This window comes from Rattus norvegicus, chromosome 20 (assembly GCF_036323735.1).
Source record: "Rattus norvegicus strain BN/NHsdMcwi chromosome 20, GRCr8, whole genome shotgun sequence".
Classification (NCBI taxonomy): Eukaryota; Metazoa; Chordata; class Mammalia; order Rodentia; family Muridae; genus Rattus; species Rattus norvegicus.
In genome coordinates this window covers 1,514,110-1,541,706 of record NC_086038.1, presented here as the reverse complement: position 1 = coordinate 1,541,706, position 27,597 = coordinate 1,514,110, and the positions used below count along the sequence as shown (strand labels likewise).

Sequence of the window (27,597 nt, the reverse complement as noted above, 5' to 3'; positions counted from 1 at the left end):
TAAAAAAAAAAAGAAGGAAAATAATCTACCTTATTTTCTTTTGTGTGTATTGGTATGATATTCCCCCGAAACTGAGTTACTGACAGTTGTGAGTTGCCTTGTGGGTGCTAGGAATTGAACCCAGGTCCTCTGGAAGGGCAGCCAGTTCTCTTAACCGCGGAGCCATCTCTCCAGCCTTATGATTAATCTTCTTTATTAAGTTGTCTGGATTTAGAAACCACCCCTCTGGGCATACCTGCCAGGGAGCTTTTAGAGAAGACCCACCCTGAGCGTGAATGGCATTATGGAACAGGCTTAATTCTCAGACTGAATAAAAGTGGAAACAGGAGAAAGCCAACAGAGCGCTTTCATTCCTTTTTTCTTTACTTCCTGGTCCACCCGGACCCCACCAGTACGTTTGCAAGCTGCTCCTGTAGCCACGCCTTCCCTTCCATGGTGAACTTTACCCTTCGACCATGAGCCAAAATAAACTTTCCCTCCACATGTCACTTCTTGTGAAGCATTTGATCACAGAAATGGGAAAACAAGCCCTGTAGGATTTTTTAAAACGAAGATATTTATTTATTTATTTATTTATTTATTTATTTATTTATTTATTTATTTATTTATTATAAGCACACTGTAGCTGTCCTCAGACACACCAGAAGAAGGCATCAGATCTCATTACAGATGGCTGTGACCACCATGTGGTTGCCGGGATTTGAACTCAGGACTTCTGGAAGAGCAGTCAGTGCTCTTAGCCGCTGAGCCATCCCTCCAGCCCTGTAGGATGTTTTAAACAGAGAAACTGGAGGCTACCTTTGCAGTTTCTCTGTGAGAAAAAGCATCCTAAATTTTATTTTAAGATTTATTTATGTGTGTCTGATAGAGAGGCTGGAGTCGCAGTCTCGTTGTGAGCCATCTGATGTGGGTGCGGGTAACCAAATCCATTCCCTTCTGCAAGAACTTAAGTGCCCTTAAGCATTAAGCCATCTCTCCAGCCCCATACATTCTAAAATTTAAAGGTCGAGTTTAGAAAATAGTCTTCAGGGGCCGGAAACGTTGCTCAGTAATAGATTGCTTGCTTAGTGTGTGCCCTGGGTTGAATCCCCTCTTCTGTGCTTGTGCACACCGCCCCCACCCCACAACCAACCAACAGAAACTTGAACAACAAAACGATCTGTTCCATTTCCCAATGTTGACATCAGGAGGTTGGAGAGGGGAATACTCAGAGACACTACAGGATTCCTTCTAACAGCTCTAACTTTCTTCCAATTATTGCGCAGATTTGGGTGCTCAGAAGCATCTTCAACCTCTACAACAAACCTTGCCCGGGGTTTCAGTAGGCCATCCCTGAGTGGTTTCCAGACAATCCTCTCCCCTACACGGAGAGCGCCCTCGTGTGGCCATAATTTTGAGGCTAGAAGACCCTGCGACCTTTTACAGAAACTTCCTGGAGATCTGAGTCTCAAAGCAATGTCAAGTGCTGGCACAGAGTCTGAGTGCTTCCCAAATCCAGGCAAACACAGATGCGCCCTCTTCTTTTAAGGGATGGTGGACTCTGACTCGCGATACAAGTCTCCAGCTTGACTACAGAGCTAGTTTGTAGCTTCCATTTGTGCTGGAACTTCACTCCTTCTGGAACTAGCCGAAGAACATTCCACAAATAATACGGGAGAGGAGCCAGAACCACCCAGGGTATTGTCCTGGGAAGACAAAGAGGTCACCGAAGTCAAAATAGGTAAGTTGAGACTGGGAGAAAGGCCAAAAGGAATGCTGGGTGGAAACCGGAGAGAAAGGCGCACCGGAAGACTAGTCTGGGGACATCAATCTTTCAGGGGTGGGTTCTATTGGAGACTGGATTAGGAGCTTCTAGCTCAAGTGCTTCTTTTCACATGGATAGTGACTCGTTGAAATATCAGGTTATGAGAGGCAGAGAGAAAGGGGGAGGGAAAGAAATACCGAAACACCTTAAAATAATTTTTTAATTGTTTTTTATGTGTGTCGGTCTACATTTTGCTTTGAAAGTACACTTGTGCACCACTTGCATGTCTAGTTAAAAACTACGTGTGTGGGGCTAGAGAGATGACTCAGCAGTTAAGAGCACTGACTGCTCTTCCAGAGGTCCCGAGTTCAATTCCCGGCAACCACATGGTGGCTCACAACCATCTGGAATGGGATCTGATGCCCTCTTCTGGTGTGTCTGAAGACAGTGACAGTGTACTCGTATAAATTGTGTGTGTGTGTGTGTGTGTGTGTGTGTGTGCACGTGCGTTTTAGGTTTCTCTTAAGATTTTCAGAGGTTTTTTTCATTTTTGTTTTCTTGTTTGGTGGCGGTGTGTTTTGGTTCTTTGCTTTTTTAGACAAGATGTCACTATGTAGCCTGGCCTCAAACCTGAGCTCTTACACCTCATAAGCTAAGTAAATGTCCTGTCAGTCACCTCAGGCTTTCTCTTTAGAAGCATGTTGACTTGCCTGGATGAGCAGTGCAGTGTATGACATTCATGCTCCGTTTCTCCTGTACTCACTTGTATCATTTCTAGATGGGGCATTTAAGTGGTTTGTTCTGCATCTGTGTGATTTAGTGAGGAACAAAGGTTTGTTCAGTACTTCTCATGCTCCTGTAGCTTTCCATGGTCATCTGGTTTCTACAGTTTCTCCAAGATTTCCAAGTGTAAGAACAGCTAAGAATTCTGGAGGTTAGTGATTTATGCCATTATGTTTTTTTCCCCCATTTGTTTTGTAATTTTAAACAGCATCCTTCTCTGTAACCCAAGTGTGCTGCAATCCTCTCTCCTAAATTCTGAGATTACAGGTATTCTGCTTATAAGTGCGTTGATTGGGGGCTGGGGCTGGGGAGGGGAATAAAGGTGCAGATTTGCAGATCGCACAGGGATAGGGTCTGCCTTTTAAGGACACACTTCCTACACGGTGTGGTTTCTCTACACTCATTAATACTTACTCTAGTCGTCAGCCTGGTATTTGGATAGCGCTTGTGTTCAGATTTTTGTTTGCTTGTGATACAGGGGGTAGAACCCAGGGCCAAACATTCTACACTGAGTGTGTAGCCAGCTGCATTCGGAGTCTGGATGTCAGTCCTCCTGTGCTTCTCTCCTGGTCTGAGTACTATCAACACTAGAGCCTCTGAGGCTACAGCAATGTGCTTAGGGGTTGGTACTTAGCGTTTTCTATGGTTATGAGATGAAACACCATGGCCAAGAAGCAAGTCAGGAAGGAAAGGGTTCATTTAGCTCACATTTCGTATCACTCACTGCTCATCATTGAAGGAAGTCAGGACAGGAATCAAACAGAGCAGGGACCTGGGGGGCGGTAACGGATGCAGAGGCCATGGAGGGGTGCTGCTTCCTGGTTTGCTCCTCCTGGCTTGCTCAGCCTGTTTTCTTATAGAACCCAGGAGCACCAGCCTACAGGTGGTACTACCCACAATGAGCTGGGCTCTCCCCCCATCAATCACTAATTAGGAAAATGCCTTACAGGCTTGCCTAGAACCTGACCTTATGGAGGTATTTTCTTAATTGAGGCTCCCACCTCTCAGATGACTCTAGCTGGTGCCAAGCTGACATAAAACTATCCAGCACAGATACAAAGACCAGAGACTTGAAGTTCTTGCTCACCCTCGTGGTCAGAGGACAACTTGGGGTAAGTCAGATTTTTGCCTTGCTCCATGCAAGTTCTGGGATTCAGACTCAGGTGGTCAGGCCTGATGGAGAATGCGTTTAACCATTGGTTTTTGTTCGCTGTTGTTTGTTTGATTAAACATGGAGGGGAAAAAAAACCCGCAAGCATTGAAAACCATATCGAGGGGTTGGGGATTTAGCTCAGTGGTAGAGCACTTGCCTAGCGAGCACAAGGCCCTGGGTTCGGTCCCCAGCTCCAAAAAAAAAGAAAAAAAAAAAGAAAAAAGAAAAAAGAAAAGAAAACCATATCGAGGGTGATTACCAGAATCCTGCTAAAAGACAATGTCTGCAAGAAATCATCGTGGTCCGTGGACTGGTTTTGTTCTACTAACATGAATCTGGGCACAAGTGGCTTCTACTTAAATCTGTCTCCTCTTTTTTCCTTCTCTTCCCTTCCTCCTTTTTTCTCTCCACTCTCTGGCCTGCTCTCTTTCCTTCTGGACAAAATATCTATTTTGCTTACAGTTTTGGATGTTTTTACTCACTCGTGTCAGGGAGGGTGTCCTATGGGAAAACAGAGCAGCTCGTCAAAACTGATGTGCAGGAAATAGTGGAGCAGTAACAGGAAGCGGCCTAGACAAGATGTAGTCTCCAGATACGTATTACCAGTGGCCTATTTCCTCCAACCAGGCCCTAGCTTCCACGACTCTATCTCCCATTGGATCAGTCTATTCAAACTTTAAATCCATAAATGAATTAAACTGTTCACTAGGTTGGAAACTCTATGGCTAGAGATACCTTCACACACACACACACACACACACACACACACACACACACACACACACACACAGAGAGAGAGAGAGAGAGAGAGAGAGAGAGAGAGAGAGAGAGGGAGGGAGAGAGAGGTGCTTTACCAATCTCTAAAGCTCATTGAATTGATTGTTGAGACAGGGTCTCATAGTCTAAGCTAGCCTGGGACTGACTGTGTAGCCCAGGATGATCCTTTGCTTAAAGTTTGGTGTTTTCTTGTCTCAGCCTTTTAAGTGCTGTGATTAAGAATTATGTCTGATAGGGCTGGAGAGATGGCTCAGCGGTTAAGAGCACCCGACTACTCTTCCAGAGGTCCTGAGTTCAATTCCCAGCAACCACATGGTGGCTCATAACCATCTGTAAGGAGATCCAATGCCCTCTTCTGGTGTATCTGAAGACAGCTACAGTGTACTTATATATAATAAATGAATAAATCTTTAAAAAAAAAGAATTATGTGTGACTATATCTGGCTCCCTATCCAGATTTCTCTATAGCGTGAACCTAAACTCTGGCAGGGAATCAATGACACATATCTAATGGCTTCCTGGTTAAGATAATAGTCTTATGTAGCCCAGGCTAGCCTTGAACTCACTATGTGGCTGAGGATAACTTTCCCCCTCTCATCTATCTTTCAAGTGCTAGGGTGATAGGCATGTGCCACCACACATGAGAGACGCTCTCTTTAGTAGTGGATACAATGTTCTGTGTTCTCTAAATCGAGTTGTCTCTGGAAAACGTGGTGTAGAGGTGCTACAACCGGAGAGATGGCAAACCTAGCGCTCTGCAGAGTGTAGCTAACTGAAGATTTACAGACAGAAGCATTGCTTAGACATCAGCAAAGCAGGGGACTCCTGCTGCTCCGAGGCGGGAAGAAGGATGTCCAGCTAGACATAAGCAGTGGGCTAGCATGGACCTGGGCCTTCTCAAAGGTTCTTAGCCCATCAAACATCAGCTGGGAAAAGCCTAGGTGCCAGTAGTGTGGCCAGCATGAAGTGCTGAACCCTTGGAAGGGCTTTCTTTTTCCTATAGTGTTAGAATGAGTGCCAGGGCTACCTGCTGGGCAAAATGGTGTTTACAACCCAGTGGCTTCAGTCATATCAGCTAGATCCCTATTCCTACATCAAGAACTAAGGACCAGAAGCCAGGCACAGCAGTATACGTGCAATCGCAGAATCGAGGGGGTTTTGAATTCAAGGGCAGCATAGGCTCCACAGTGAGTTCCTAGGAAGACCTGTCTCTAAGTAAGTATATTTTACACACACACACACACACATTATTTAAAGTTTAAGATCAACGTAAGTACGGTTGCGCAGTTTTGTAAATGAGGTAATTTTAAGCTAGGGCAAGAAACTGTTCATTATTGACAGGAAAGCGTGTTCTTTTGACCTCACTGTCCGCCTGTTTCATGTAAATTTCTTCAACCTCGTACCTTCTGTACTTACCTGTCACTCTCCCCACCTACTCTTGTGCTTTGACTGCCTGAGCCCCACAGACATGGGCTAGGTGTTATCACTTCAATTGAACTTATTAAAAGCAAAAAAAAAAAAAGATTACGGAGACTGAAGTGATTTTGGTACGTGAAACGCTAATGAGACTTGACCCTGGCGTGATACCTATGTGGTGTCTGTATCTTGGTTTTGTTTTGTTTTGTTTTGTTTTAATCATTATTTTTATTCTCATGTGCCTGTGGGAGTGTTTCCCACATATGGGAAGTTGCCAAAAGAAGAGTGTGAGGTCCCCTGGCTACAAGTCCTTGTGAACTGTCTGTCTGTACTAGGTCGCCTGGAATATTCCTTAACTACTGAGCCATCTTGTAACTACAGTCTTTTAAGTCTAATGCGCTTTCTTGGTTTTTACTTTACCTAAGCTGTTGTCCATGGCTCATTTTACTTGTCTGCGAAGTGTTTTCCTTTGGTCTCACTGGTCTCACCTTATTGTGTGTGTGTGTGTGTGTGTGTGTGTGTGTGTGTGTGTGTGCCCTTGCGCTCGTGTGTGTGTTTCATTTGTTTTTTATTGTGTAGCCCAGGCTGGCCTGGAACTCATTTTCACCTACCTAGTGCAGAGAATTAGAGAAATTGAGATACACGGCCCTCCTATTCTCCACCCCTGCTCCCATCCCCCAACCCCATCCCCCACCCCAGGAGTAGATGGAATCAGGGAAATGGAATTTCCTAGCGCAGCTGAGACCAGTGAAGACCGACTGTAGGCGGGACGAGAAGGCGTGGCATGCGGGCATTGGGCTTCTTCAGATCTAAATTTCTGACCTTGGCAGACAGCCACTCGAGGTGTGTTACCTGCGGATGGAGCAGAGCGGAAGCGGAGGGACTAAGTAGCGGATTCCTGACTTCGGGCTCGGGCCCCTTCCTGGGTTCACGCCGCTGCCTTCTGGTCTGGGCTGGAACGCGCCCAACCCTTTGTGGGGCTGTGGTCTGAGGCAACGGCTCAGAAGACGAGCACCGGGGACGGCGGGGCTGCCGAGCCCCGAGTAGGGCTGTCGAACGCGGTGAGAACGTGCGGGGACCCGGGTGGAGCCCCGCGATGGAGCCATGAAGGCCGATACCTGGGCTGGGAGAAGCCGCCTGGCCCTCGGTGGAAAAGCTCACGTGGCTGAAATCCCGGGGGATTCGGGGCTGGGACCCGGGCAGACCCAGCAAAGCCTAGGGCATGCGGGCATTTCTCCTCAGATTGTGTGCCTGAGAGCGGTGGGGCCTCAGATTTAGAGAGAGGAATAGACAGGGTCTCTCGTTGCAAGTCTGCCTGGTCTTCCTGTCTTAGCTTCCTTTGTGTTACTGGAGCTGACTCGGATTTGTGAAACCATGAGTGGGTTTTAGCTGGAGGAGTGCACTCAGGGTTGAAAGATGTCTGCACAGACCTTCCAGAAATTTACCCAACAGAAGGGTGAGGCCAGGCCTGGCCTATCTCCCATGCCAGCGGGGTGGGAGTTGGGAGGGACAGGACCTGACCTGCCAATCAACAGCCAAGTCTTATTCGGTCTTCTTGCATTCTTAGGGCTTCCTGGACCAGAAAAGAACAATCAGGTAAATGAGTAAGGAGGTGGGAGGAGGTGCGCAACACCTGTCATTCCCCTTAAGCAGCCTATTATCTCTATCAAAGACCGTCCTTTGTGAATGTGCGGCTGTTGCTGTTTTTGATGATGATGATTTACCTAGCCCAGGCCGTCCTGGAGATCCTGTCTCAGCCTTCCTGAGGTTTGAGTAGCAGGCTGGGTTACCACACATCTTCATGTTATTGTGAAGACTTGATGATAAGAGCGTCTTTGCTGAGAATGGTTAGGGACAGGTCTTGGAAAACACTAGCATGCAACGGTTTCGACAGGCCCTGGAAGACACTGTTTGGAATGTGGTTTTTTTTCAACGGGAGAGTAAGGAAAGGTGAGACAGAAGGAAGGACTAAAGCCAACCTCAGATCCTAGAATGCAGCTTTTCTGGTAACCTTTTGGGGGGGTCAGAGTTAGTAATTCCCCGAATGCCTTGTTCCTCGCTGGTACTTTCACTTAGCGGAAGAATTGGGAGGGAAAGAAAGGGCAACAGGTCTCTGTGCCTTCTATAGAGGAGAAAGAGAAATAAAAATTTCCGAGTGAACAAGGAACTTAAATGCTGGCGGGTGGTTATCGCCGTGTTGTATGAGAGATACGGGATTCATGTTGCCAAGACTTAAGATGATCCAAAGTGACGGGAAAGCCTTGCCTATTCATTCAGACAACTTGTATTTTGGGGTTTGCTTTAACTTGTCCCTAGGCTAGTACTATGTGGTACATAGGGATAGATAGATAGATACTCTGTTGCTCTTCTATGCTAGGTAGTAGCCACAAGCTGCACTTTCCAGACAGCCGCAGATCAGGAAAGGAAACAACATACTCTACAGTGTATTTTGTTACTAAGCTGTGAGGCGGGTTGCTTGCATTTCTGACCTAATGATGTTTTCAGCTTGCGAGGTCATCAGAGACTAGCTCCGTTGTAAATATGGTGTCTATATATTAAACATTGAAGTGATAGAGCTTGGGGTAGGCCTAAGGCTCAGTGGTAGAGCACTTGCTTAGCAGGCACAAGCTTCTAGGTTTGAGCCCCAGGATACCCCACACACACACACACACACACATTCAAATCACAGAATGTGTGTTTTGACTTCTGGTCCCTTACTGTGAAATCAAGCCAGAGAGGTTGAAGAGACAGACTCTCAAAGTGGTATGTGACGACACATCCAGGTATGTGCTTTTCAGTGCTACTGAGTCTAGAATTAAACATCACTCTGCCGTGTGGACCACACGTCCTGGAATGGATGACTTAATGCTTACACTTCAAGTTTGTGAAAATGGAACCAATTTACCTCACTTGGCACCTCCAAGAAGGCTCCATCACAGGGCAGGAAGCTAGCGACTGGGTGTTACGGAAGAACTTGTTCCTTTGCTCTCTACTTTTGCTGACATTATATATTTTTCCTCAAACCTTAGATTTCTAGAAGTGGGCACCAACAAATAGTGGCTAGAAGCAGTCTGGAGTAGAAGTCAAACACCTAGGACCAGCCTGGCATTCCCAAACAATGGCAGCTAAGAAACAGGTAACCAGAGCCCTGAACTCCGTGGCCTGGGCTTTGAGGGAACTAAAGCTTTTGATTGTGAAAGGAGAATTTGTTTGGACCGTTGAATGGTCAAGGAAGACAATCTCTTTTAGAGTAGATACTTTGGTTACAGGAAGCACTGTCAGATTCTGGGGCCCTTGTAGGAACCCTACAGTCGCCTAGCTCTTGAGAAATAGCTTTAGGATCCAGACCAGAAGGTTCTAAAAGTAGAAAGGGACCCCACTAAAGACATGTTGCTTCATAGAAACCCCAAAGGAAGGCTGGGGTGGAAGGGACTGGGGAGACGGCTCGGCTTGTTGTAAAGTACTTGTTGCACAAAGTTGAAGACTCAATGGGGGAATCTTCAGTCCCCACGTTAAAACAAACAAACGGAAGAAAGAAAGGTCAGCAGGATAATCCCAGAGGCTTCCTAGCTAGACACTCTTGTCGAGTTGGTGAGCTCCGGATTCAGTGAGAGATTTCTCAAAAAGTGTAGATAGAAGAAAATAGAGGAAGGCGCACACGTGTATAACTCGGAGAGACTACCAGTGAAATCCAACAGCAGAAGGGAGATGGCCGGGTAAAGAAGTGGTAGGCCCTAGACCCTCTTGACGTCTTTTACCTGCCTGTGGATCAGGCCAAAAAATAGAAAAAAGGAACTGCAAGATCTTCTCTTATCTCCCATACCACCTTGGAATCCTTCATGGGTTTTGTCAAAATAGCAACACTTTTCTTTCTCACAGTTTAGAGGGTTTCTTTTTCTGTACCATCCTTTGCTTTCCGTATGTCACAGCTCCTGACTCCGTGCCTTTCCCCCATAACCTTTCATGGTATTATTTTTCTCTTGGGCTTGAATTCTCTAAATCTTAAGAAATGTTAGTATTTTATAGTCCAAGTGAGAAACTTACACACCAGCATACACATACGGCCAAACAATAGTCCTTTATTTAAGCTGGTGACCAGGAGCAGCCTAGTGCCTTGGGAAAGCTCTTGGCAGGGAAGCTCAGGGGTACCGTGTTTATAAAAGCAAAACCACATCCTTAGGGATCGGCTAAGGGGATCTGTAATATGTGTTTTGCTACACACTCGGCAGGGTTTTTTGGTTATGCATTTGGGCTATGGTCAGGACCTGAATGCATTGCCAAGGCAGATGTGATAGATAGTTCAGAGGCTTAGGGACTTGAAAACTCCCTGAGCAGACACTTCAAGTCTCTGTATTTACAGTCTAAGTCTGCCAAGGCGTTAAGGACAACAGTCAGATATGAGGACGTGGCAGTGTCTTTCACCCAGGAAGAATGGGAATATCTGACTTCTACACAGAAGACCCTTTACCAAAAAGTGATGTCAGAAACCTTCAAGAACCTGACATTTGTGGGTAAGAGACTGTGACTCCCTCAGCATTCTCCCTGTCCTATAGCCTTAGAAAATATGGCTGGTGTTTTCTGCTCAGATAGACCAAAGTCAGCCTGAAAGATCTGGGTCACAAAGTTCAGGGGTAAAAGTAAAAGAAATAAAAACTCAGGTGACAAGCTAGGCTTTGAAATGGAGGTAGAAGGCCAGGTTAGGGTGATTCTCAGCTACATAGTAACTTTAAAGCCAGCCTGGACATGGGTTCAGAGAGGTGGCTTAGTGGTTGAGAGAGTAACTTGTTCTTGCACAGGACCCAAGTTTAGTTTCTAGCTCCACATGGTGGCTCACAGACAGGCATAGCTCTAATTCCAAGGGTCCCACACACACCTTCTTCTGACTTCCATGGGCACCAGACATGAATGTGGTTCACAGTGTACATCAAATATACAAGCAGGCAAAACACTTAAGAGGTTCTTCCGGAGAGAAGTGGAGAAACAAGTTTGACAATGTGACCTGGAGAAGGATAGGCTTGTTCCTGAGATAAGAGCTAAGGAATTGAGAGGAATGTTAATTTAGGTTGACCATTCTTCCCAGCTCGGACAGTCCTGGTGTGTTGCTTCTTACTCCAATTAGGTTATTAACAATTACAAGCATCATTTTCTACTCCCAATTTTCGTGATGCAATAGTCTTCCCTTGGGCGAGAGACGTAGCTCACTGGTAGAGCACTTGTATGCATGGTTTGCTTGCCCAGGTGAGTTCTCTGTTATCTGGAAGTACTTTGTTAAGGTGGTTCCAACCACACTGAAGCCTATGTATCTGGGTTTGGTTTTTACAGAGCTGGGGATTGAACCCCAGGCTTTGCGTATACTAGGCAAGGGCTCTGCTACTGAGTTATGTCCTCAGCTCCTGAGTTCCGTTTTCTATAGTAGGTAGACACAGTAATAAACTAAAACACTAGAAAGATGGGATAATTATAATCTATATTAAAAAGTTATGTGAATGTGGTCTTCCAGTAGGGAATTCTCCCTCTAATGTTTTGTACTTTTACATCCCTGTAATCAGGGGTGAGGGGCGGGTGACTGCTTCATTATCTGTGGGGTATCCGTGAGAATATGCATAATATTGAGAGTGAGAAGATGGATTCCAAAGATGTAAGTTGGTATTTAGATATTTGAGATTATAGAAGATGCCTATGAAATTCTACTAGCTGCTGCTGCTGCTGCTGCTACTACTACATTTTAAAGGTTGGGAAAAGGGAAAGTGGTTTGTACTGAACCAAACCTTGTGCTGGCGTTCTCATAGTGAACTGTGTGTTTTCCCTCTTCCGTCACAGAAAGCAAGAAGAAACCTCAAGAACCTAACCCAAATCTGAAAGATAAGGATGATGATAAGTCCTCCACTTGCACAGGGGTATTCAAAGGTGGACCATTCTTTTTCTGTCTCACCTGTGGCAAATGTTTCAAAAAGAACACCTTCCTCTTTAATCACCAGTTTCCTGTGAGGTCCCGGAGGCTGGCGGTCACAAAGCCGCAAAGCCGCAAAGCCCTCGGTCATAAGCCCCAGCATCGCGGAGACAGGCCTTTCTTTTGCAATCTCTGTGGCAAGACTTATCGTGATGCTTCTGGACTGAGCCGTCACCGACGTGCTCACGTAGGTTATAGGCCCCGTTCCTGCCCTGAGTGTGGAAAGTGCTTCCGGGATCAGTCTGAGGTCAACCGCCACCTGAAGGTACACCAAAACAAGAAACCAGTGGCTGGCAGCCACGTGAAAGTACACCAAAACAAGCCAGTGGCTAGCAACCAGAAGCAGAAGGGTAGGGTTCCACCTACAACACGTGAATCCCCAGCGCCAGCCCTCAGGCATCTGAAAGTGATCCAGGGACCAGTGGCCAGGGCTAAGGCACGGAGCAGCAGAGCTTCATCCCTGGAGGTCAGATCCACCTCAGTTACAGTGGCCCGCCCAAGAGAAAAGGTCTATTGTCCCTATTGCCGGATCACTTTTACCATGAGAACCTGTCTCTTGAACCACCTCAAGATCCACTTCCGGCGTCAACCCAACCAGCACTTCTGTTGCAAAGAGTCCCACTCGTCCAACACACTCAGGATGCAAAAGATCTACAATTGCCCCGTCTGCGACAGCTCCTTTAGGGGGAAGGAGAGCCTGCTGAATCACTTGTGCTCCCGAAGACCAATCAGGCTCAGTAAATGCTGGGAAATCCTGGGTCATCTGCTTGGCTATCTTCGTGAACCCTTGGGAAATATTTTTAAAGTAAGGGAATCCAGGAAGAGAAGACGGAAACGCATAAGCAGTGATAGTTCTGAAACAGAAGGCCCGTCTGGGAGTGATGAGGTGATGGAGGTTGACACCGACTCTGACCTCTCCTGAGTTTGAACCCTGAGACCCCTGTGGCAGAAGGAAAAACCTAATTCTTGGCTTCACACATGCCCGTGCACGACCCCCTCTCCCCACCTCACAGCATAAATACAATTTTTAAAACTAAAAGAAGTGAGGGTGGGGTCTAACTGAGGTCTTGTATTTGGTTTTTCCTGAAGATCGACCTCTGGCATCAGGAGGCTTGAGCAAGGAGAAGAGTGGATGATGAAGGAAAGAGACAAGGAAAGAAAGAGAAGTGTGCACAAAGAAACTTGTATTATTATTAATTAGCACCTAGCTTGTTTGTGTCTGATACACCACCAAGTAGTAATTGTTGAAAAAACGAAGAAGAAAAAAAAAAAAAAAACCAAACAGTGGGTACTCAAATAAGATAGGAGAAAAATGAGAGAACAGACCCAGTTCTCGACCCTTGCTTCTCAAGGTCCTCCCACCAGGCTGCCAAAGCAAGATGGTGTTGCTCTGATCCAGTCAGTATTCTTTTGACTTTTTTTTTTAATCTCCAGGTTTTGGTTCAGGCTCCCATATTCATACCCTGGCTCATTTAGCTTTCCCTCATGTTGTGGGTTCTTCTGTCCCTCACCCCCTTACTCTCCCCACTGATATTCTTCCCAGTCAAGACTGTGGCTCTGGAAGAAATATCCACCATTTGCAGAGCTGATGTTCTGTAGATCGTAATGTTGAAGCGCTGGGTGTCCTGGTTGGCAGAATCACTCCTGTATTACTCTGGTACATAGGTGTCTCCTGATAGACTCCCTGGCCTTAGTCATGGGGTGTTTTCTAGAGGCAGACTAAGACAGGAGTCAAAAAAGATTTAGAGGAAGGAGCTGAGGAAAGAAAGACAGTTGTGGGAGGAAAATCAAGTTCTACTCAGGATCCCGAGTGTTTCTGTAGATGTAGATTGGAATGTGTCCATAACAGAGAGGCCAGTGAGAGACATCCCCAAGGACCTGCCAGGCTTTCCTTCGCTCCAGGAAGATGCACCATCACTCAAAAGGGGTTTCCTAGAAAGAAAGACAAGTGACTTAAAAAATCTGCCAGTGGGTTCTTGAAGTCATCGAACCTAGGAGGTAGAAAGCTCACGGGGGTCATGTTATCGAAGGGAGGTGAGGTTCAGTCAGGCTAACTATTAGGGAGAATGTCAAAGGAGGCTACAGAAATGGGATTCTGGCTGTGGGGCATTAAAGGCTATCAAGTCAACAGGTAAGAGTGGAGTGGCTCAGCAGCTTCTCTGGCGCTGAAAGTGGTGTCTCTTAACAGTTAATTCCCTTCCCTTTTCCATCACAGAAGGAATCATTCCAGCCCTCCCTGGGATTATGGTCCCCCAGTGACCATGTTCCTCTGCTGGATTTTTGATCAGTTTAGAAGGAAAAAAACACTTGGGTTCGGTGGTATTTGCTTATGACCTTAGCACTTTGGAGCTGAGAAGAGGATTGCCATAGTTTCCAGACCAGTCTGGTTTACATAGTGAGTTCTAGGGCTGCGTAATGAGATGTCTCAAGAATGGAGAGGGGCGTTAGGGAGAACTTACTTAGCTCTTCAAGAAACTGTCCTGTAAACAAAGAGAAATGAGTCGATGGGTGACCAGTGGGAGCCTCCCCCCCACCTCCTCAGACAACCCTTCTTTTCCATTAAGGGGCCTGTGCATCTCAGTAAGTGGTCCTCAGTTTTCCTGAGGATTCTGATGGTGAGAGTAGAGAGAGCAAAAAGATTCTCAGCCCTGGGATCTAGAACCTTGGTTCCACTCTTTTCCCGTTCTGGTCTGCCTGAGCTCCCCCCCCTCCCCCCCCCCCCGCCCCACAGTGGTCCTGTTTGCTGCCCAGACATTGCACCTGCCAGTCTTCGGTGCAGCCAGTTGTAGCAGATGATCAAAGCAACCAGGGGTCCAAGAACAGGGACAATAACAAACAGTGTTATCTTCCAGCAGGGCACTCTCAGGAAGTGAGGATCTGAATGGTAAAGCAGAACAGAGTGTTTCCCTCTATGCCACAGCCGCTCATGCCACACCCACTTGAAGCCTCCAAAGCCAGGACAAGCTGTAGAGTCCATGAATGTAGATGAGGTACATTGTGCGCCTTGCTTTTACTTCCTTTAGCTTCTGATTGAATTTAGCTGTATCTTTTTAACCGATTTATCGTAGAAGACAATGGGTGGTGTGACCCTTTCATGCTTTGTTGATCTTCAGCCACACGCTGTCCCTCCCTCGCCCCCACTTCTAGCATTTGTGTGTGTGCGCGTGTTTTTTGAAGAGGGGTTCTTGCTTGTACAATCCCTGGCTGGCCTTGAACTTGAGAAGTCCTCCTGCCTCCGCCTTCCAGGTGCTGGGATTACAAGTTGTCAACCCTGCTTTCACTAATGTTTCCTTTTTATTAAAGATTTATTTATTATTTATATGAGTGCGCTGGCTGCATTTGTCTTCAGACACACTACTGAGTTCAAGTCTCGAAGGGAAGAGAAAAATAGCAAAAATGAAAAGTCAAAAACTGGTATTAGCCCCTTCCTGGGGGCTGGGAAGGCAGCTCGGTTTGTAGGGTTATATTCTTGTAGCTTGCACAGAGCTCTGCGTTCCATTCCTAGCACAGCATGTACGGCTCACACCTATAACCCCCGAATATAGGAGGTACAGGCAGGGGGATCAAAATTCAAGACAGTCTTTGGCTTCATAGCAAGTTTGAGTCCAGCCTGAAATACATGAGACAGACACTTCAAAACAAAATGGGATGGGATGGGATCCGGGAGATGGCGTAGTTGATAAAGGCACTTGCTGTTAAACTTGAGTTTGATCCCCAGACCCACACGAGGGAAGGAGAGAATCAACTCCTCCTTACTGTCCCTCTGACCTCTGTGAGCACTTTCTGTCACCCACCTCCACACACGGGTAATAAAATGTGTTCAAAGACTACATGTGTGACATCCGTACACTAAAGTGCTACGGTGGAACCTACTGAGTGTGCCAAGTACCAGGAGAGCTGAACAGGATTACATATGACTGCAGAAGGAAAGGCTGTTTGTGTTTAGGAAGGTTGATCAGAGCACAGATTTCCCGTTCTCTGCCTAATGTTGCTTTTTAGCTGTATGGAATCCATTCCACAAGCATTTGGGTATTGCTGGTGGTGGCCTTAGGAGCTCTGCAATCTGAAGTGAATAAAAGGCAAAGTTGATTCCTGGGGAATTCATATTCTAGTTGGGGCATGCATGGTTGAATGTGCACATTATCAGCACTTGGGAGTTGAAGGCAGGAGGATCAGAGCCCAAGGCTATCATGACACACACAGCATAGCCATATGAAACCCTGATTCAAAAAAAGTTAACCAGTGAGGCTTTACTTTCTCCTCAGAGAAACCTTCCCTGATGAATCGTGTGCTTGGACTCTACTCCTGAAGACCAATTCTGCCCTAAAAGTATAGCAGATGACTTTTTAAACGTAATTTTCTGGATATGGTGGCACATGTCTTTAATCCCAAAACTGGGGAAGCAGAGGCAGGTGGAGCTCTGTGCGTTCAAGGCCAGCCTATCGTTCATGGCGAATTCCAGGTTAGCCAGGGCTACGTTGCAAGACCATATCTCAAAAAAAAAAAAATTATTTTTTCTTACATATGTACGCCTTGTGCGTACAGCTGTCTGCTGCGGGGTCAGGAGAAAAAAACTTATGTCTTCTAGGGGAGCAACAGGTGCTCTTAACCACTGAGCCATGTCTTTAGGCCCAGTGACGGTGTCTTATTGAAGTATATTTCATTTTCCCATCGGGAAAACAATTTTATGTGCAAAGGATTTCTTTAACCACTTTTTTATAATTTGAAAGATTTTATATATATATATATATATATATATATATATATATATATAAAATAATATATAGATAGATATAGATAGTTATGTATATAATAAGTTTACAATTTGTAAAATTCAACGCAGGGCCTGACATTGGAATATGGTACATAAATGTTTGCTACATTCCTGTAGATCTTGAATTCAAAGAAAAGAGATATAGGGGAGCCTTACAAAAAGCCACTGTTCCTAGTCTCCACCCCCCACCCCACCCCCGCATCCCCCAGGCCACTAGTGAAATCCCACAGTGACTTGGGAAGGTTGGGATATGTCTGAACTTACCAAAAGTCCGATGGAGATTCTCTGAAAGGACAAATAAGAATAGGTTCAGTAAGGAGCTGAGAGGGAGGGAGTTCCTTCCCTGGACCTATCTAAATCCCCCAAGGCTGGTTCTAGCCCTGACAAAAAAGTAAACCGAACTCAGGTCAAACAACTTCTAAATTTGAGCCACCTGTAGTTTTAAATATTAAAGTTCCCAACTGGAGAGAGCACGGAGCTTTGGGGGAGAGGCAGAAATGGTCTGAAGAGAAGGACATTTTGGTTAAGCTAAAAGATAAGATGAGTCGGGGAGGGAGGGCGCCTGGAACTCACCGACTTCTGCACGGAGTTTTCCTAAAATAGAAAAGGGCAGGTTTTTTAGTTCTTGATCTGACAAAATGAGGACCCTTCTACACCCAGCACCATTGACCTTTGTGTGGGGGATTTGTTTGATGGCCTGGGAGTGTCTTAGGAGAGTAGGAAGAACTCTAGATTTAAAACCAAGAATTCAGCCTCTGTCTGTGGGTGTTGTCTGAATGAAATAATGGAAGACCACAAGAGCCTGGAACTGAGCACCTTAACGACCACCTATAGTTCCAGTTCCATGGTCTCTGACACTCTCCCGGCTTCTTACAGCACCTATAAACACATGGGCACACATAGACAAGCATGCACAAAAATAAATTCGAAAGTTTAAAAAATCGTAAGATTTAATTTTTAATTGTGTGTCTGGATGTAGGTATATGCACATGACTGCAGGTGCCTGAGGAAGCCAGAAATGTTGGATCCCATGGAGCTAGATGGCTATTACATCATGGTTACAGATGGCTGTACGCTCCCTGATGTGGGTTCAGGGTCCTCTAGAAGAGGAACAATTGCTCTTAACCATGGAGCTATCTCTCCAGCCCTTCCTTAGGGTTTATTTATTTCAAATGCGTAGTATTTTACATCTGACTGTCTACTCGCCCAGTTTCATGAGGCTGCTAAAGACTAGAAGGGCAGAGTTCTACTGCCTGTAACATGTCATCTGAGCAGGTCACTGAACCACCCCTCGATACAATTTCTTCCTCAGCAACGAGGCTGTCAGTCTTACTTCACAAGTAGGTGCAAGGTAGATTGTTCAGCAGAACCTGTTATGTACTTCAGATCTGAGAAGACTTAAGGATTAACTGTCCCTAGGAGTCAGGAAAGGATCCTGACAGACCCATACCTCTCAGTCTGTGCTGCAGGAAGAGGAATACAAGGCCTACAGAGACCTGCAGGAGCAGCATAGGCACAAGGGCAATGAGAGCCAGCACGCCAGGGTTGATCCAGTAGAAGGGATCTGAAAGGCAGAAGGAACACATCACGCAGACCAATTCCTCAACACCCTGTACAGAGCCTGTGCTACAGGAGGTTGGGTTGAATAAAGGAACCAACATCAAGATTTTAAAAATACTGACACACCCAGGCCTGGTGCCGCATACCCCCTAATCCCAGCATTCTGGAGTCTAAGGCAGGAGGATTGCTGCAACTCACAGGCCAGCCTGCAAGACCTGTCTCAATAAAATTGGGGGGTGAGGGGTAGGAGGTAACATAGAATGGAAATGCTGGTAAAGTATGTTTGTTTCTAAAAGAGATAATGTGGCCATTGTTTTTTGTTTGTTTCGTTTTAAACAGGGCAAATCTGTCCTTGAACTCTTTGTCCTCCAGCCTCTACGTCCCAAATGCTGGGTATTTAGGCCTGGGCTACAACTCCCCAAATTTTATTCAATGTTTTGAAAGGAACTCCAACCACTCTCTCTGTCTCTGTCTCTCCGTCTCTGTCTCTGTCTCTCTGTGTCTGTGTGTGTGTGTGTGTATGTGTGTGTGTGTCAGGCAAGCAAACCGGGAGCTGACAAGAGGAATTTGGAATGTGGAAACCAACTTGAAGGAAAACACTGCATTCTCCCCCAAGGCACAGTTTATAATGCCTGTTCTGCCACATTATCCCCCACCCCCACCTTTCTTACTTGCAATTTGTTGAGTCTCAATGAGTGTGCTGGAGTTGGCAGATGAGCTGGGAATTTGTTCATCAGGAAGAGAGAAAAATCTGTATGCTAAAGTTCTGACCCTCCACATTTTTTTTGTGTGTGTGAGTAAAATTTCCCCAACCAAAAAAAAAAAAAAAACCAGCTGTCTGAAGAACATTCTGTGGCACACAGCTATTTTCATGTCCCTGCAAGCTGTCTCTAGAAATAGCGCTTTGTTACTGGGCATACAATGCATCTTCTGGTCTCAGCCTGGCAACAGTCACCCCCACCTCAGATAACAGAGATGATGGATTGTCTGATGCTCACACTGCAGGTGCTGGGGAGGAAGGGAAAGGGTCAGAGGCCCGGCGCTCACAACACTTTTGTTCTTCAGTTACATCGCGGTTAACTTTCAACGCTCCCTGTCTGTTTTCTTATCCATGCTTTAACCACTCTGAGGCAGGACACATAATAAGGAGTAACTCCAAAAGTCGGCCACCGCACAACACAAAGCACACTGAAAAATGAAGTTAGAAAAACAAAGCAGAGGGCTGGGGAGATGGCTCAGCGGTTAAGAGCACTGACTGCTCTTCCAGAGGCCCTGAGTTCAATTCCCAGCTACCACCTGGTGGCTCACAACCATCTGTAATGAGATCTGATGTGTCTGAAGACAGCTACGGTGTACTTATATATAATTAATAAATAAATAAATATCTTAAAAACCAAAGCAGTGTCCTGAAGCTACGGGTCTCCTCCACCACTGTGTATGTGTGCTTAATTTTTATTTAGGTCTATATTTGGGGGTTGGGTATTGGTCTTTGGAGGCCAGAAAAGGTGTCAGATCCCCCAGAGCTGGGGTTATGTGGGTACTGGAACCAAACTCTGAACCTCTCTCTGCAAGAGCAGCAAAAGCTACTAAGCACTGAGCCATCTTCCCAGCCTCTTGGTTTGGTTGTTTGGTTTGGTTTGGTTTGGTTTGGTTTGGTTTGGTTTGGTTTGAGGCAGTTTCATATTGGAGGTTAGTGTCTGACTTCTCATCCTCTTGACTTCAACTTCTAAGAGCCGCGGTTACAGGCTTCAGGTTCTAAGATCAGTTTAGGCAGTGGTGGGAACTGAACCCATGGTTACTTCCATTCTAGGTAAGAACTCTACCAACTGAATTAGCCCTGCCATATATTACACGCACGCACACGCACACGCATGTGCACACGCACACGCACACGCACACGCATGTGCACACGCACACGCATGTGCACACGCACACGCACACGCACACGCACGTGCACACGCACGCGCACGCGCACGCGCACGCGCACGCGCACACGCACACGCACACGCACACGCACACACTATATCCCTGCCATAGAATCCACACACGTATATGCATATATACATATTGAGTGTGCATATATATATATATATGACTGTGTGTGTGTGTGTGTGTGTGTGTGTAATTATACACTCAAACACAGGGATATGTTTTTGTTCCCTATATTCTATGGCTTGCTTATGTTACTCAACAAGCTCTTGAGGGAAGCACCCAAGCTATCTGGTATGTTTCTAAAGCGATCATTTTAAGCTGAGCTGGTGACTCATGCTTTTAGTCCCAGCACTTAGGAGACCGAGGCTGGAGGATTGCCCAATATATATATATGTATGTATGTATATATTTATGTATGTATGTATCACATGCCTTTAATCTCAGCTCCCAGCACTTAGGAGGCAGAGACGGGAGAACCATTTTGAGTCTGAGACTAACCTGGTCTATAGGGTGAGTTCTAGGCCAGCCAGCGGCTACATGTTGAAAAGGCATCATTTCAAAACCAAACAGAAACAGAAACTGAAGTGCAGGAGCATTTGTCTACCTTAGATACCAAAAAGTCACGTTCTTAGCCGTGAGAACGGGCTTCGACTCTAGTTTTCTTTCCTGATTCAAATAACGAGATAACCAACAGCCACAGCATAAGAGCCCTGTTTACTGTTGCGTCTGTCCCCTTGGGATCGATCTCGGAAGTGAGGTCTTTGGGTAGAAAGACCTCAGCTGGGTGATTGGAGGATGAAGGGAGGTCAACTACCCCACAGTCCATACTGCGTATGGCTTCGGAGGACTCACCTTCTACTTTCAACTCCACGGCGGCTTCTTCTTGGTAGGAGTGGTCTCTGAAGAAGCATGTGTAGCCTCCTTCATCCGAGAACCTCACGTTCTGGATCCTGAGGGCAACCTTTCCCTCGCCGATAGACTCTTTCAGAAGCTCTGTGCGTCCCCGGTATTCAGGCGCTTGCTCTGCGTCTTGGTCCTTGCCATTTCGGTACAGATGAACCACTCTTGAAAAGGGAGAACGGTACCACCCCACCTCCATGCCCGTGGCATTCTTCCCAGGAGATATACGGCACGGCAGTTCTGCTTCATCCCCAACTAAAGCCCGGATGGGATGCCCTGGCCCTATCACTCTGAACTGTCCTGTCCAAGACACCAAAGGGGAGGGAGAAAAAAAAAAAGCGAGAATCAGATATGACAAATTCATCCATCATAGGAAAGCCGCTCCAAAAAGAGTGAGGGGAAGGAAACATGATTTTTTCATTTTTATTCTATTTATTTTTGAGACACTACGTAGCCTTGGCTAGCCTGGAACTCACAGGGATCTGCCTGCCCTTGCCTCTCAGAGCTGTATACCACCATATCCAGTGATTTGTTTTATTTTAAAGTGTGTGTGTGTATATGTGTGTGTGTGTGTCTGTGTGTGTGTGTGTGGGTGACTGTATGCCACCTTTGCGTGACTACTCTTAGAATCTGTAAAAAGCTGTTAGGTCCCCTGGAGCTGGGGTTACAGGTAGCTTCGAGCTACCCCATAGAGGATGGTGCTGGGAACCTTACCTTGGATCCCCTGCAAGAGCAGCAAGCGTACTTAACTGTTGAATCAACTCTTCAGTTTTTAAGACACGGCGCTCATGGCTCAAGCAGGCCTTAAACTTCCACGTAGCTGAGAACGACTTGAATTCTTGGTCCTTTTCCTTCCATCCCACAAATGCTACAATTACAAGGGCTCACCTCCATGCCAGGTTTAGGAATTTTAAACGGAATTCACGAGCCTCGGTAGGGCTTTTTTTTTTTTTTTCTTTAACTTTAAACAAATACGAAATTTGCAGTCTCTACTTAAAGATATGTTCTGAATGTCTAGGACAGAAGGCTCTAACATGAAACCCTCTGGACAGTGACTTCCACTTGTCTATCAGCTACGTTCATCTCTGACCCTTCAGCTCAGATGCTTGCCTCCTCCTTGTCATGTGGCTTCTAAATGCTTCCCAGCCCTCTCTCCTCACATCTCATTCTCCACTGAGGAAGTCACACACTCTGGGGATAGCTGCCTCCCCAGATAGTAACAGGTTGTTGTGAGCCACCCCGTGGATATGGGTACTGGTAACCAAAAAACCAGTCTCCTGTACGAGAAGGAATACTCTTTACCACAGAGCCATCTCTCTAACCCCTATTTATTAAGTCTCTTTTCATTTTGTATCTTCAACCTCATCCCAGCTCTGAAACCTTCTCTGAACATCTCCCTAGTGAGATTAGGCTACTGGCAAGCAAGCTGGGTTCTTCCTTGTACTAGGGTGTCCACAGAAGGTGCCTGGGCCAGGGCTCTGTCAATCACATGGCTCCCTGAGGTAGAACTCTGTCTAGTGTTTATTTCTTCTCCTCGTTGGAGAACAGCCTCCTGGATAAAAACGTATCACTGCCTTATTCTGCAGAGCAAGTTCTCAAACATAACACGGTGCTATAACTCAATGTGTTTCTATTTTTTTCATATTTGCGTTGTTTCATGTTAGCATCCAGTCTAAGAGGCAAGCATGTTTGCCCACTGAGCCATCTCACCAACCCTCAACAAACGTTTACTGAGATTTACTACAAACAGGCATGGCCTTAATGTGCAAAGTCCAAAACACTCTCACTTAACTCTGACAGTAACTCCAAGAAGTTAGTGCTATAGATAGAGCTTAGAACTCAGCTTGCACCAGGCCCTGAGTTTGGTTCCCATCACCATTTGAATGAGGAAAGGTTTGGATTTTATTCTCCAAGAAGTCAGGAAGGTCTCTAAGGAGAGAAGCCGTGCCAGCAGACCCAAGTGTAGACAGGAAGTTCGTGTAGCCATTTGAGGATAATAGAGGAGGTTAGCCAAGGGTACTCCCTTTCTGCTCTTGGGTTTCTGCAGGGCTGGAGCATGCTTACCTGCGTAGCTGCATGACAACTGGAGGAGGAGGAGCAGGGACAGGAGGCAGCTGGGCAGAGAAAGGCTCCACACACCGGCCATCTTTATGGTTACTGGGGACAGGGTCCCTGACAGCAGGATCAGGCCAAGCTAAGGCCCTCTGGCTGCATGTCCCTTACCCCAAGAAGCCTGAAGGGAGAATCTGGGAGGGCACTACTGCCCAAGCCCAACCTCCATGTAAGCATTACCACAGCTGTGCCCTGAGGAATGGCCCCACGTCACCCTTGCCAGATATTTGTACAAAAGGACTACAGATCCATTGTTGACCAGGATTTGCCTCCCGACCCAACCCCTCACAGCACTGGAGCAGCGACTGCCTGGTACTGGGCATTTCTCTATTCCCCTCCACGGATCTAGTCTTGGGAAGGGCATGTCGTGGCTAGTTGGTGATGAAGTGTGTGAGGCTTGTTTAATTCTTGTTGCCACCAAAAACTATCTAGGGGAGAGTGATTAAAAAGTAAAAAGCATTCAGCCTTGACTTTCTGCATCTATCTTCTGTTTGTGTGTGACAAACTAATTATAGCACACAGGACAACCTTTAACTATGGATCCTGACTACTAGACGATAAACCACCTATAATCACCATACCCTAATCTAGTCTCCTCTTCCTCCTCCCTTACCCAACTCTGAGACAAGGTCTCCCTATGGTTGTCTGCCCTGGAACTTGACTCATAGACTAGACTGGACTTGAACTCACAGAGACCCACCTGCTTCTGTCTTTTTTTTTTTTTTTTTTTTTTTTTAGATTTATTTGTTTTTAGATATGTGAGTACATTGTTACTGTCTTCAGACACACCAGAAGAGGGCATCGGATCCCATTCCAGATGGTTGTGAGCCACCATGTGGTAGCTGGGAATTGAACTCATGGCCTCTGGAAGAGCAATCAGTGCTCTTAACCACTGAGCCATCTCTCCAGCCCCGCCTCTGTGTCTTGATTACTGGGATTAAAAGTGTGCACCACAATGCCCAGTGTCTTCTTTTTTGTCGCCAAAGGATGCATGCAATTTTTTTCTTGTTGAAAGTTGGTGGTTTTGTGTTTATCTGTTTGTTTGTTTGCTTGGTTTTGAGACTAGGTCTTACTCTGTAGCCCAGGCTGGCCTCAAATTTTCAGGGAGACTCCTGTCTCTGCCTTTATGGTGCTGGGATTTCAGGTGTGAGTCATTTTGCCTGGCTATCAAAGAGTATACTGAGGAAGTCACAAAGGAGACATTAGGAGCCGACTGTCATTTGTGCCCAGAGAGGCAGCACTGAGGAGGAGGAGAAGCAGCAATTGTCAGTCACCATGGGCTTTGGGAACAGATCCGGTGTGCAGATGTACACAGCTGAAACTGGTATATGAAAACATGACCTTTTGGTTTTTAAACAGGATCCTACCTGGCTTGTAAGCCAGGATCCTCCTATTTAGTCTCCCAAGCGCTAGGCTTATAGGTCTATGCCATTAAGCCAGGTGTGGCTCATTTTATTTCTTAAACATGGAATTGGGTTGGATTGTTGTTATTTTTTTTTAAAGATTTATTTATTTAATGTATATGAGTACACTGTCGCTGTCTTCAGACACACCAGAAGAGAGCATCGGATCCCATTACAGATGGTTGTGAGCCACCGTGTGGTTGCTGGGAATTGAACTCAGGACCTCTGGAAGAGCAATCAGTGCTCTTAACTACTGAGCCATCTCTCCAGCCCCCTGTTGTTATTATTATCATGTCTGTGCACGTGCCTCTTTCTTATGGCTGAGATAGCATTGATTGCTAACTTTGTTCTGAATGATAGCCATTCTGACTGGGGTGAGATAGAAATCTCAAAGTCATTTTAAATTTGCATTTCTGTTTGTTTTTAATATATCTTATTGATCTTTCCTTATCAGGACTCTAATAACAGCCTTGTTATTTTACACAGTATCTCGTTGTACAAACTCTCTGTATTTGTCTAAGCAGGCACCCCACAATATTTCGGTTGCTCCCATTAAAAAGTAATCTGCCGGGGTTGGGGATTTAGCTCAGTGGTAGAGCGCTTGCCTAGGAAGCGCAAGGCCCTGGGTTCAGTCCCCAGCTCCGAAAAAAAGAACCAAAAAAAAAAAAAAAAAAAAAAAGTAATCTGCCAGGCTGAAATAGAAAAATGTATGTAGTTAATTTAAACTAATAACTATTTAGCAGTATGGCATGTGCTGTGCTTAGTTAATAAAATAAAATCTTAAAGCGTTCAGAGCTCCAGGAAGCAGGGTATGAAAGGTATCCATTAATGATCTCCTGGGTAGTGTAGTGTGTCCAATCTTCTTCCAGGGACAGAAATGGCTCAGATGGCAATCCTCTGACCCATAATTAGGGTACTGAAGTTCCCAGTCCTTGGTTTTTATGTAAGATGTTGATTGTGAAGGAGGGAATCCAGTTCTATTATTTTCAATCTGCTAACTGCTATCTAGCAAGGAACCTTGAAGCCCTGACCACACAACTATAAAGTTTACTCTGCCTGAATCACAGTTGTGTGCTTGAATGAATCCTAAGAGTCCACTGGGATTCAGTGACTGATAGATTAAAGGTCCAGGCTATCCCCATTTAAGCCAGAAGCCTCATAAGGGATAGGCCTGCTTGGGAAATAATGATGCCGACGTGAACCAGCCTGATGCAATTCCTACCCAATGAGTGCTTGAGAAACAGGCACATGGTAGAAAGCATCGGTTCTCCAAGCCTCACTTCCATTTAGCTAGCAAACTGACATTTTGTTGTTGTTATGTTTTTAGTGTATCAAGTAGTCCAGGCTGTCCTGAAACTCACTGTGTAGCTGAGAATAGCCTTGGTCTCCTGATTCTATTGCCTTTGCTTCCCAAACGCTGAGATTACAGAAATGCTTGGCCGGTCAGAGTGTCATCTGTTTCCACTTCACAGTTACTATTTGGAGGGTCTTGAAGCTGACCTCCAGATAAAAGACACAAAAACTCGAGCTCTTCGACCACCAAAGGAATGGAGTTATGCATAAACAACTCTACTGGGTTTAGAAAGGGTCGAAATATTACACCCCATAAAACCCATCTCTGTTTTGCAGCTTGAGGGACCTTTAAGACACTATTTTCTTCAGCCAGGACTCAAATAGGGAAATTATCTAAGAGACATCTGAGAAGGTCCCCTTCCTCCTAGGAAAGGACGAGTTATCCAGAGTCACAGTTAACTGGACAGTCTTAGCCTCTGTCCTACTGAGAAGGCTGGGCTGACTCCACGACAGGCTTCAAACTGGCAGTTTAGGAGACTATGCCTAAATCCAGGCAGGCCCAGGCAAATCAGTTACTAGAAAAAAACCCACAGGCTTCAGGCCCTGCCATCAGAGACTGCCCCACCATCTGGCCTGAGGCAAGGACAATGGATCACCAACAGTTTCCAGACTTCCTTAGCAACAGTTTCCAGACTTCCTTAGCAACAGTTTCCACCCCCAGCAATGGTTCTAGAATGTCAGTAGCGATGGACCCAACAGAATAACATATAGGTCACCTACCCTGGAATTCCCCTAATGTCCTTTAAATCAGGCCTATGAGCTCACTTGGGTGTCTCTCTATTCTGGTAATGGGAGACCCCAGCATGGTGGACTTCCACAGAGTAAAACACTTTTCACTTACACACTATTTGAGCCAGGGTATCACTCTTTGGGGGAACCATGGACCCTTTACACTACGGCTTTTCATAAACTTTAAGATGGCCATACATGTACTTTGGCTAAACTTTAAATTAATCTACTTTCCCTTTCACTAGTTTGTTACAATTTTCTTTTTAAACATAGGGAAATTATACCGTGGGTTTAATGGATCTAAGTGAAGAGCGGCAATCATGTAGCATTTGTGTGCTTGCTGCAGTGAAAGTGGATGGGTGGCTGCACTTTCATTTTCTTGTGTTTTTAAAAAAAAGATGGTGTAGAAAAATCAGGGGGTGGGAATCAGTTCCATTCTACTGTCTCAGTCCGTGTTCCATTGCTGTGATGAGATGCCGAGACAGTGGCAACTTCTATAAAAAAAAAAAGCATTTAATCACGGCTTGCTTACAGGTTCAGAGGTTTGGTCTATTGCTAGCATGGCGGTAGCATTGGCCACAGCACACAGGCAATTAGGGTAGCTGAGAGCTCTATCTCTGGATCCACAGGCAGCAGGAGAGAGTGAGATTCTGGGTCTGGCTTTAGCGTTTGAAATCCCAAAGCCCACTGCAGAGACAGACTTCCTCCAACAAGGCCACACTTCCCAATCCTTATCAATTAGCATTACTTCCAAAGGACAAAGTATTCAAATCTATGAGGGGGGGGGAGGTCATTCTTATTCAAACCACGGCATCTACTAAAGATTAAAATGCTACATTTCAAAGTTCCTCAGCAGGGCAGGAAAGGTGGTGCAAGCCATACATAGTGTTAGCTTTTGGTGGTAAAGGCAGTAGGATACTTAGCTACAAAGTACAGGTCAGGGACAGACTGGGCCTAAAAAAGAAAACCCCAAGTAAAACAAAACAAACTTTAAAAAAGAAAGAAAGAAAG

At 45.8% G+C, this 27,597-nt stretch overlaps 2 protein-coding genes across 9 annotated transcripts in view; one reads left to right on the top strand and one right to left on the bottom strand.

Moving 5' to 3' along the window:
* Zfp57 (zinc finger protein 57) overlaps nt 1-15,142 on the top strand; it is a 19,916-nt gene extending 4,774 nt beyond the window's left edge. For 2 of the 6 annotated variants that reach the window (XM_063279195.1, XM_063279196.1), the window contains 8 exons: nt 1,266-1,720; nt 2,523-2,678; nt 3,521-3,639; nt 4,693-6,934; nt 7,441-7,469; nt 8,903-9,009; nt 10,234-10,384; nt 11,694-15,142. In XM_063279195.1, the coding sequence (XP_063135265.1) occupies nt 8,992-9,009; nt 10,234-10,384; nt 11,694-12,745 (1,221 nt within the window). In that variant the 5' untranslated portion in view covers nt 1,266-1,720; nt 2,523-2,678; nt 3,521-3,639; ... (1 more) ...; nt 7,441-7,469; nt 8,903-8,991 and the 3' untranslated portion in view covers nt 12,746-15,142. Of the gene's footprint in view, nt 1-1,265; nt 1,721-2,522; nt 6,935-7,440; nt 7,470-8,902; nt 9,010-10,233; nt 10,385-11,693 lie in introns of those variants that run through there. The other 4 variants (XM_063279194.1, XM_039098787.2, XM_063279197.1 and 1 more) reach the window with 3 other exon arrangements.
* Mog (myelin oligodendrocyte glycoprotein) lies at nt 12,991-27,597 on the bottom strand. Of its 3 annotated transcripts, NM_022668.2 has the most exons (8): nt 23,054-23,223; nt 20,942-21,289; nt 18,048-18,161; nt 17,171-17,191; nt 16,862-16,882; nt 14,584-14,700; nt 14,283-14,303; nt 12,993-13,755 (listed from the first exon to the last, which is right to left on the bottom strand). In NM_022668.2, the coding sequence occupies exons 1-8, from the start codon at nt 23,133-23,135 to the stop codon at nt 13,742-13,744; spliced, it is 738 nt and encodes a 245-aa protein (NP_073159.2). In that variant the 5' UTR covers nt 23,136-23,223; the 3' UTR covers nt 12,993-13,741. The 3 variants fall into 3 exon arrangements, with proteins under 3 accessions (XP_038954342.1, XP_006255929.1, NP_073159.2); XM_039098414.2 differs by having other exon boundaries at nt 12,991-14,303; nt 21,704-27,597; XM_006255867.5 differs by having other exon boundaries at nt 12,991-14,303; nt 23,054-27,597.